This window comes from Typha latifolia, chromosome 1 (genome assembly GCF_019914945.1).
Source record: "Typha latifolia isolate L0001 chromosome 1, TyphaL0001v2, whole genome shotgun sequence".
In the NCBI taxonomy this organism is placed as follows: Eukaryota; Viridiplantae; Streptophyta; class Magnoliopsida; order Poales; family Typhaceae; genus Typha; species Typha latifolia.
This window is the reverse complement of record NC_133086.1, coordinates 18,292,419-18,303,672: the sequence shown is the minus strand read 5'-3', so window position 1 is coordinate 18,303,672 and position 11,254 is coordinate 18,292,419. Positions and strand designations below refer to the sequence as shown.

At 40.3% G+C, this 11,254-nt stretch overlaps 1 protein-coding gene across 1 annotated transcript; it reads left to right on the top strand.

The window, feature by feature from the left end:
- Positions 1–5,701: 5,701 nt before the first annotated feature.
- On the top strand, positions 5,702–9,618 carry LOC140787408 (probable arabinose 5-phosphate isomerase). The gene is made up of 3 exons (XM_073136311.1): positions 5,702–6,650; positions 7,574–7,797; positions 9,195–9,618. The coding sequence occupies exons 1-3, from the start codon at positions 6,009–6,011 to the stop codon at positions 9,349–9,351; spliced, it is 1,023 nt and encodes a 340-aa protein (XP_072992412.1). The 5' UTR covers positions 5,702–6,008; the 3' UTR covers positions 9,352–9,618.
- The last annotated feature ends 1,636 nt before the right edge of the window (positions 9,619–11,254 follow it).

Below are 11,254 nucleotides of genomic sequence, written 5' to 3'. Positions count from 1 at the left end.
ATCTAACTTCGTTTTACCGAATAATTTCTTGATAATCTCTTAAACTTGTTCTAATTCGGTTTAAGTTTTAGTTGTCTTAGCACAAATACTTTTAGCCATTCAAATGATACTTTCTGAGTGGGACTCCTGGTAATTAGCCCAGTTTTGCAGAGTCCACACTTCATCCGTCTTATTCAAAAACTTGTGTCCATGTGCAGCCATGGTTAACTTTTAAAAAAGGGGCCATGTGTTTGAATGTTCAAACACATTACTTAGTTGGAAAATGACATCATTGAAAGGCAAGTAAACTTAGTTCCAAAGTTAATTGATAATTATGCCTCTTGTGAAAGAAAAAGGAAAAGAAAACATGTCTAGAAACTAGCTTATACGGCGGATTAGTCTACCAAGTTGCTAGGGATGACACGAAACATGCTCTATATGCATGTCTGGTGGCGGCTTTATATTTATGAGGAAGCACATACATGTCTTAAAGGATAATTAAAAGATAGGAGTTATCGCTATCTATCAATATGACAAATTGTAATCATGCATTCTAATATTACCTTAGAAATGTATTTATTGCATGCGATGTGCCTCAGAAGGCAATCCTGGATTATTTATTAATCATAGAAATAGTATGGATGGATACTACGATAAGAAACCTTTGAAACCAATGACTTGTTCTTCTGTAAAAGGTTTCTAAATCTCTGCACGAAACTTATTCTTTCTACAGGAGAGGCTCTTTTTTGAATATGAACGATTCTTTCCTAACTGGATTCACAATGTTTACTATAAGATCATAAATATGAATCCTAAATGGAACATCGAGACCTATCAGTATAAGATCCATTCTATGTCCATATTAGAACCGGGCGACAGCGATGCTGCCGCCAAGTTGCTCATTGCCCGTCCTTTAGCTTTCGCATCCTTACAATGAACTGCAAGCTTTTGGAGAACCGTGGCCTTCTTTATAATAAACTTCAAGAATTCCATCTCAAGATCTTTGCCGCAGCAACCTCTGATCGAGACATCCTTTAAGACGCAAGATGCGTAATCGTAGAGGTCGCTCTTCCTCCAATATTCCAATGGTCGTACTCGTATGAGGCCTTCACAATTCAAAAGAGGAGTTGATTCTCCAGTCTACAATAAGAAAGGGTAACGAAATCTCTCAAAAAAAAATTTAAGAATAAATATTTCTAGGGTAATATATGAAACTTGCTTCAATTTGTAGGTGAGTCAATTGAGTAGCTTGGTGGAGTACAGCAGAAACTAGGACGACGTGCCTGATTTCTCCGAGGTTTGCGCATAAAGATAACGTACGTAGGTTGTAGAATTAGTTCACGTCGATAACAAAATCGGCAAGTTGAGCCGTCTACGTACGTGGACAATTAATATAAGTTAACAACAGGAGAGAAATAAAAGATAAAAGGTAAGGTTGTAAACTAGCCGAGCTTGATGGAGCCTCGCTCTAATCAAACTTGAATTGAAATTAATTTCGAGCCTATCTTTATGATCAAGCTTGAAGTAAAATAATTTCAATCCGAGCCAATTTCGAACTCGAGTCAATTTCGAGCTTAAACGAGCTGCTCAATTAGTAATTACAAGCCTTATCAATTTCAAATTATTTTTGAGCCTGAGCAAGCTTGAATTAATTTAGGTTTGAACCAAGCTTGAAATAAAACCTAATTCAACTATAAAGATATAAATATTACCAAAATATAAATTATAAGTAATAAAGATAAATGGGTTAGAAAACTACAAGCAACCAAACTATAAATTACAAGTAATAAAGATAATTGTGTTAAAAAACTACAAGCAACAAAAATATAAATTACAAACAATAAAGATAATTGTGTTAGAAAATAATGGCCGAAATTCTTAATGGGTAAAAGGGTTTTAATCTGATGGTTCATATTAGTTTGATATTACTCATATATATATATATATATATATATATATATATATATATATATATATATATATATATATATATATTCGAGCCTTATCGAGCCAGCTCGGGATCAAGCTTGACTCGAATTTAATTTCGAGCATAGGTTTAATGATCAAGCTCGGCTTAGCCTATTTTCGAGCCGAGCTTGATCGAGCATTATCGAGCCGAACTCGAGCCGAGCTCGAGCCGGCTCGATTATTTTGACAGCCCTAATAAAAGGAGATTAAGATCACCAACTGCGTTGCGTATCGCATAGCCATTAAAGATTCTACCTTTTCCGACGGAAAGACATCGAACACGAGGAGCATGAAGAATAAAGATCGTTCAAACGAATACAGAGTCAATCGTCAGGCTCAGGAGGGCTGGCGCGTCGATCTGGAACTGCGACAGGCGTAGATGCGCAAGCTCTAAGTGCGTCATGACCGCCGATCGGACTTTGATGGCCTTCATCCTGTTGCACTAGCGAAGGCGTAGGTGCAAAAGACGGGGCAAGCCGCTGAGGAGGGCCTCGAGGTGCCCGCCGGTCATGGTCGCACCGCTTAGGAGGAGGGATCGCAAGCGGAGCAGCCCGTGAGAGCCTCCGACAAGTCACTCAGAGGACATCCAATACAATCAAGGTCTAGTTCTTGAAGTGAAGGGGTGTTGACTAGATAATGACTGAAGCACCGAACAATGAATGATTTGAGTCGAAATCTATGATCAGACGGCGGCATGTTGAAATGGAGGCGCGACAACAAGGTCCACAGCGATCTCCACCTCCGGGATAGGATGCTCGTGCGCGGAAGGTTGCGGGCGGGGAGGAAGGAGAGGATGTGGACGACGAGGTCGTCGGTGAAATCGTCCAACTGATTCGGGGCGTGGGAGTATTCGGCGGCCTCCTCACCGACGACGACCTCAGCATGGTCGACGTGGTGGTGTGCCTCCTCAACGCGGGCTTGTTGTGGTAGACTCATAGCTACATTGAAGTACACAAATCTTTGTACTTCGGTGGACGAAGAGGAGAATACAAGAAAGAAAGATTAGGGTTTGATACGTAGGGGTGTAAACGAGCCGAGCCTAAGCGAGCCAACTGCTGCTCAGGCTCGGCTCGAAATTAATTTCGAGCTTCTTTATTGGGCTCAAGCTCGGCTCGCCTCAGCTCGAGCCGAGCCTAAGCCGAGCCTGATCGAGCCCGAGCCTGAAACAAACCTATTATCAAGCCTCATTCAAGCCAAGTTGGCTCGAGCCAATTCGAGCCCAAGCCGAGCTTAGAGAAGAAAGGTGAGGCGAAGCTTAGAGGAGACGACTGCCGCGGGAGGAGGACGACGCGGCGATGGCGGCTTGGAGAAGGAAGGTGAGGCGAAGCTTAGAGGAGACGATTGTTGCGGGTCTGTGGCAGCTTGACGAGACGGCACCGCGGTAGCTCGAGGAGACGACTAGCACAGGTGCCGACTGCCGAAGTTCCGAACTGCCGACTGCCGAGTGCCGAAGGAGGATAAGGAAGAGGCGGCGACAGTTCGAGGGGACGAGCAGAAGGAAATTAGATTTGGGGTAGGAGGCGGGGAGGGGATGTGGGACTTAGATTTGGGGATTAGGATTTTCTAATTTAGTTTTATATTGAGCCGATCAAGCTGAGCCTGAGTGAGCCGGCTTCAGCTCAGGCTTGGCTCGATATTGATTTCGAGCCTCTTTCAGCGGCTCGGGCTCAGCTCAGCTCTGACCGAGCCGAGCCGGACTCGAGCTCCAGTCGAGCCGAGCCCAAGCTGTTCGACAAGCTTCACACCCCTATTGATACGAGGGAAAATGTTTTTAGTAATATTAGGGCTGCTCATCTGGCCCGATATCTCCGCCCAAAATTTTTTGGCCACAATCCATCTCGAGCCTAAGCTAGACTTGATCCGAGCCCGACTCAATCAAATTCAATCAAAATCAAACTTAAGTCTTTCATAAACGGCTCGAAACCCTAACCTACAGCTCGATTATTGCCGGACGATCTGGCCCAATTGTTACTATAAATTTACTAATGTAGGCCTAAGGCTATGGTCGGTGCATAAGCATTCTCTATTTGCGGATTAACTTTTATTTATTTATAAATAGCTCCTATAAGTAACGAAGAGATCACCCACAGACCTTTGTAGCTTAGCAATAAGTTTGATTTCTCCGATAAGAATTTGATATATAATAGAATTCTATTAGAACACTATAGTTCAATAGCTTGAACTTATTGTCACTTATTTCTCGTGACGGTTAGTGGTTTTGTTTAGTCTATAACATACAAGTTCAATTAAAAAAGAAAAAACAAAAGCACTGTCGGTCAACTACCAACAAATAAATGAACCAATCAGCAGGCAATAGGCTAGCTAGTGGCTGCATTGGAACTTCTTATATGCCACCGTTATTTCTAACAATATATTAAATATTAGACCAAAAAATTATTTTCAGTAACAGAAACTTGTGCGAAATGATAAAGGAGCCCACAATAAAGAGTTTCAACTAGACATTATATGAGACCCACGTGTTATTAGAAAAGTTAAATATTGTTTACATTTTTTTCTAGATAATAACCTGATAGCAAAAAAACATCTTTAAATGATTTTAACTTTTCCATGAAAAATTAATAGTATATACGCCATTTTAATTTAAAAATTATTATCAGTTTAAGTGAAAAATTACTTTAGTATATTTGAACTCTTTTTTTTGTACCGGTAAGTCACCATATTTTTCGGAAGAAAGTCTTTTGATTGATATTATTCATTCCAATATATCAATTACAACTTGATACAAATAATGATAAGAGAAAATATGACAAGAGCCTTAGAAGCAAGTCCTATACTTGGCTGTAATACAGACTGAACAACAGTTAACGCATGTATCATAAAAAGTACTCAAGCATAGTAAAAATAGAGGGGATACAACAATGTTTTAATAGCAAGGCTCTTGCTTGACCAGTTGGTAGCACTATAGGTAGAACAACTTGAGTCTTGAGAAGCTAAGCACTCAACTAAGAAGCAAGTTTCGATAGAAATGCAAGCACGCAAGTGACGAAGTCCAATGAATTTAATAAAACACTTGAAAACCCCATTTGGGTAGACTTGTGAATCCAAGAACACATAAGTGTAAGGATCTGCTGTCTATTACATCTCATTGCATTCATAATGATTTAATCAGAGAAATAGATGGCCTAAACTAGAAAGAAACAAGGCAGATACTAGCTTTGACGGTGATGAAAGCTAGGCGAGGCGAGTCTGAACGTAGTGATGGAGGCCGATGCGGCACGAGGTGAGGCATTGGTGCAACGACAAAGATCACAAGGAACATAGCAAGGCGTAACAACGGAGGCCAAGGTGAGGCGAGGTGCGACAACAGAGATAGCAAGGAACGAACGGATAAAGAGCTGGGCCGGCTAGGTCTATAGTCTTTAGCTCCGTTCATGGTGACACAGAGGTCGAGGAGGGGATCGGGCAGCTAACATGGTGCTTAGACAGCGACGACGACCGACGGCAGTGCAGATGAGGAGTAGCAAGGAACATATGGCTAAAGATGAAGGGGAAAGAGTTAAGGGAGGAAGAGAGAGGGGAAAAAAGAGAAAAAAGGAGGAGAGAATCCACTAGGGAGAGAGGAAGAGGCAAGTCGTAGGGGAAAGCTCTCTTAGCGAGGAGAGAAAAAGCCAAACCCTAGGCTGAGAAGATGCTAGGAGTCCAGTAAGTCACCACATTATTTTAGACAAAAAAGTATATTAAGATATATTATATTTAATCCAAATAAAAAGAAGTGGACATCAAGATCCAGAGTGGCAATAGGCAAAGGTATGTGAAGCGATCTATTCGTATCTCAGTAAGCACGCTAGAAATGAGGGAGACGAGATTAACTTCGTGTTAATTTCCCCTGGCGTCCGTTTCCAGCTGTACCCGTCTTCCTACTACTTTCCCACCTCAACGAAGGAAACGGAGAATTTTGTCAAAAATATACTTTAGACATTCAAAATTATGGCAATAAACTGCATATTCGCAAAATGACAGGGTGCTATGTGGAAATTTCCTATGAAAAAGAACACAATTATAGTCACGAGCGAAGGTAACCAGAGATCCTCGCCTAGCAAATGGGTTCTCTTCCCGTGGCCAATGCCACGCCTCTCGAGGCGAAGTCTGCAATAACCTCTTCCGATCTCGGTGTCCTCTTCGAATCCCAGCGTCGACACCTAAACCACTTCTTCGACCACCTCGACCTTCCCCAAGCCGCCGCTTTCGCCCAAACCCTCCTTGACGCCCCCGGCGCCGTCTTCTTCACCGGCGTGGGCAAATCCGGCATCGTTGCCCAGAAGCTCTCCCAAACCCTCGCCTCCCTCGGATTCTTCCGCTCCGCCTTCCTCCCCCCGGTCGACGCCCTTCACGGCGACATCGGCGCTGTCTTCCCCTCCGATCTCATTATCTTCCTCTCCAAATCTGGCTCCTCCGACGAGCTCCGCGCCCTCGTGCCCTGCGCTCGCGCGAAGGGGGCGGTGCTCATCTCCGTCACCTCTGTGGAGGGGAATCCACTCGCCGCGCTCTGCGATATGAATGTCCACCTCCCGCTCCAAGGGGAGCTTTGCCCGTTCAACCTCGCGCCGGTGACCTCCACTGCGATCCAGATGGTGTTCGGGGATACTGTCTTTGCTGCGCTAATGACGGCCCGGAGGCTCACGAAGGAGCAGTATGCTTCGAACCACCCGGCAGGAAAGATCGGTAAAAGTCTCATCTTTAAGGTGAGTAGAGCCTTTTCTTAAAATTAATTTGCATTTTCTTTTGTCTATTTGTCATAAATTATCCTTTGGGAATGTAAATTGATAGTTGATGTGAAGATGGTGAGCAATTTAGCTGAGAAGATCAAGGATCTCTAATATAAGTAATTCAAGGATGAGAATTGGAACAGCATTGATGTTAAATTAACTTTACATGGTTCATGTATTCTGGGATGTTGATCACTTACCGTATAACAAAGTAGTTTGATGCGAGATATTGTTGAAAGTTTGCATCTTTCTTCTTGTTCAGTGTTTGATCCTAATAAATTATGCTGATGATATGGGAAATATCTGCAAAAATACACTATCTGGATCTGTCCAACTATGCTATTTGCACTTATTTTGTTTTATTATCCTAGTAAATGGCTATTTTTTATGTGGTATTTTGTTGTCCTCGATCTTCCTTTAATTTTATTGAATAATATTTTACTGTAATATACTCCTATACTGTTTATCTATTTTGCCCCTCGTATTCTCTTAAGCATACTGACCTAGATTGTGAATCTAGGTACATAAAGAATCATTACCATAGAAAGCTTTCTCTTTTCCTTCTTTCAAAGAAAGCATCTTATTGAAACGTTCTACTTTTGATGTTGTTCTTCTTCAGGTTATTGTTGAGCCAGTGCTAAGAATGAATGTTATAATTAGAGTGATATTACTAATTTGGCAATGTTCCTTTTATGCTCCATATTAGTTGTTGAACTGATAATATGATGTATTTTATTTTGGAAAATCTGGATGATTTTATATTTTACATTGTCTCTTGACCTTGAGAATGAATACTTAGCAACCAAGAAAGGCTGCTTATATAACATTAAAATATCTGAAATTTCCCCTAGGGAACCATAGTGTGTCTGCCATACATTGACTTAAAAAACTCCATTTAGGTGAATGATGTAATGAAGAAGAAGAACGAACTTCCTGTATGCAAGGAGGGAGATATGATAATGGATCAGCTCACGGAGCTAACAAGTAAAGGATGTGGATGTCTACTTGTTGTTGATGATGAGAACCATCTGATTGGGACCTTTACAGATGGTGACCTTCGCCGCACCCTCAAGGCCTATGGTGCAACCATATTCAACCTCACAGTGGGTGAGATGTGCAACAGGTACGTAAACTAATTGCTTTCTTATGTTTGAACTCCAAATCAGGTAAAAGTATTGACCATCCTCGACACACCATAGAGCTATAGGAGGCTAGTTAATTTAGAATTTCAGTTGAAATGAATTAAAGAAGTCTTTTCCAAGTAAAAGGATTGATTTAGATGCATCAGCCTCAGACTCCCATTAGTTGTCTTTAGACTAATTAGTTGACTTCAATCATAGCTGAAACTGAAAATGGTGGTGAAATTCAGTGAAAGTTTATAATTAAGTCACGAACATCTCAAATTGGAGCTCTCCTCATGGACAACCTTTAGTGTACATATTTGCCAATTTTTATGTACTCTTGTTTGCCTTGCCCTGCATCATAAGCTTTGTCACAGAGTCCACAATACTTACTAGATTAGAAACACTTTTTATATTATTCCACACATTATAGCAATTATAATTTTTCCTTTTTTGACGAAATTATTTTACATGTCATGTCAAAAATCCTTTCCATTTCATTAATCAAAAGTTTTTCACCTATCTCATCTCCCTTATTACTCACCTACCCCATTTCTTATTCAAGCATTGTGTCGCATACTTACAAATATGCAATGCATACCTACAAGAAATAAGAATATTTAATTTAAATATATATTTCAAATGAAGGTATTTGGGTCAATTTATACTTTTTATTTGTTCTTTTATCTCAATTTTACATCACACCAAAATTAATTATTACACTATTGTTCAAGTTTATAATCAAACAACTTGCTTTCTTATTATATGAGGTGTAATTTTAAGAGTAAGAAATTAGAATAGCTACAGAAGTTTTCCTTCAACCAAAAATCAAACAGCGGATAGGAGACTGTGAAGCTAATGGTCTCTATAAGAAATATGAAATGGGAAAATACAAAGAAACAAATGGGCAATTGAAAGGTCACTTCTGATATTGAAGGCAATGCAATCACCAGATTAAAAAGAGATTCTCTTCTAGCACACACTTGCAGTATGCAACAGTTTCAACCAGCAGTTTGTTACTTCTGATCCACTTTCACTCTGTTCAATAAGTTTATGAACTTATGGAAGGCCTTTGATCCGGGAACTCATTATCACATGGTTAAATTTATTGGAAGTGCTAGATTGAACAAAGAATTAGTAAAAGCTTCAGAAATTCAAAAATCCATCCTTGGGACTTACATAGAAATTCTCTTTTTAGAGGAAAATAGTAAGTGATGCAAGGTGGCCTTTTGAGTTGGGGGCGAGGGGCAACTTAGAACCGCGGCAGCATGCCCATAGAGCAATTAGATACTTAACTACAATGCTGTCTCTAGCATTCTATGTACTAGCGCCTTCCAAATGTTTTCCATCAATATTTACATGTACTACAAGCATTCTCTAATCTCTGTTTACCCTGCAGAAACCCAAGGACAATCACGGCAGATGCAATGGCTGTGGAAGCAATGCAGAAGATGGAGTCACCCCCTTCTCCTGTGCAGTTCTTGCCTGTTGTTACTGATCAGAATGTTGTGACTGGGATCATCACGTTGCACGGACTGGTTTCTGCTGGCTTATAGTAGTACTCTTATCTGCTTCATAAGTGGCTCCCACGCATTGGAATTCTTTTTTATCATGCGTCTCCGAGCTATTAGTGCTCAGATGTCCTCTGTTTCTTGTCTTCTTTGTCATGTTCTACTGCATTCTTCTCCTTTTAGACGATGTCGAGCTATTTGTTCCCTTGGATCCTCAAATGCGTTGCGGATCTGGAAGTTGTTGTAGGCTTATTACTTACTGCGGTGAAGGGAAAATGTGTAATAATAAGATGAGTTCTCATTGGAAAGAAATCTTATTGCTGTCCACGGATGTGACGGATAACAGATTATTATGTTGGATTGGCAGTTGGAAGAGAGTCATCAGGAAAAATGACGAAGTTGTGAAATTCTTTATCCTATCTTACTGTCTAATTCCAAGTGCATTCAATATTTCCCTCTTAATAATATATTGTGGACGACGAAATGACGCATTTAGCAGCAGCGTATGAGAAATGGCCGACGACTTAAAATTTCCAACTCTTTTTCCCCTTCTTCTGATGGGAACATGATGGCGAATTAAAGATTGAATAATGGATAGGGACCCAGAAGACAATGGTTAGGTTAGAAAGGAGCGGTTCTCTTTCGGATGCTTTATGAGAATGTGTGACCGTCTGACCGACCAGTACTCTCTCTCTCTCAAAAACTAACACCGTGATCTCATCATCATAGTACCCAAAAAGTAAAAAAAGATAAACCTCTAAATATAAACTACATGTCTTTAGGTCCCCGTAATCAAAGTAAAAAGTTATCTCTAAATATAAGAACAATTAGGCTTCACTAAAATTTAGTTAATACATTAAGTCAAGTATTTTAGATTTCAAGTTGTGTGTGTGTCGTCGAGTTATTTTTTTTTTTAAATTAAACGCTATCGAAATATCACTCCAAGTCATTACGTTATCAATTGAATTATTAAACAAAGTCCGCTAAACTACTAAGCAATTTTATTCACAATAATTACTTAGTACCGACTTTAAAAGAATTCTATTAGTAGTTGCTTGTAATGTTCCTTTTTTTTTCTTTTTCTTTTGGTAAAGAAAGCTGAGTTCACCTATCAATTTAACAACCTCAGATGATGAAACTTCCACCTCAATTAAAATTTGTAGATCAAGTGGTATCGGTCCACCAAATCGTAGAACTATAGTCTGAGTTGCACCAGTACCCCGACACGCTACCCAATCAGCCACTGAATTACCCTATCTACGTACATGGGACACTTGATACCCAAACTAAACTCTTAAAGCTGGTTTTGCACTAATATACAATGTTTCGAACTTGCCATGGGCAGACACTATCCTCCCTCAAGATCTTCACAGGATACTCTAAATTCGACTCAATCTCCACATACTGTACCACATTCAATAACCTTAACCCTATTCTCATGGCTCAAGCTTCAGTATATAAAGGTGAAACCGCTGCCATAGGCTCCCATGTGATCTTCATTAGCACTCCATTATCATTCTACACAATCCCCCAAACTAGCAGCAATCTGATGCATCTTCACCACCAACGCCAAACCTCCATACTATAACAGTATGTATATAGTAGGTTGTCTGTGGTTTCAGCAAAGAGACCGCAAAGGCAACAACAATCATCTCCTCAAATCCTGAGCACATACATCACGGTGCCACTTACAAGTTTCAAAGTTCTTTCCATTCTTGTCACAGCTCTCCCACAATTGGATTAATAAACTTATAAATAGAGCCGATTTTCGATGCCCCAAATAAATACAATCACCAACCAACTCTAGTAGAGTTGGTAAGTACCTTCCTCATAATCAAGGAGGTTATGAATTCAACTCCAACCCCAAACAATATTATTGATAAATTGTTTGGTGGTTTGGTAGCTTGGCTCAATTCGCTTGATGGCTCACAAGTGCGGTTAGCTTAGT

What these genes read in the sequence shown, in the direction of transcription:
- LOC140787408 (XM_073136311.1), top strand. Translation starts at nt 6,009, where the DNA reads ATGGGTTCTCTTCCCGTGGCCAATGCCACGCCTCTCGAGGCGAAGTCT. An exon ending in GTAAAAGTCTCATCTTTAAG is followed by an intron (nt 6,651 to 7,573) that starts GTGAGTAGAGCC and finishes AACTCCATTTAG; the next exon opens with GTGAATGATGTAATGAAGAA. An exon ending in GTGGGTGAGATGTGCAACAG is followed by an intron (nt 7,798 to 9,194) that starts GTACGTAAACTA and finishes TTTACCCTGCAG; the next exon opens with AAACCCAAGGACAATCACGG.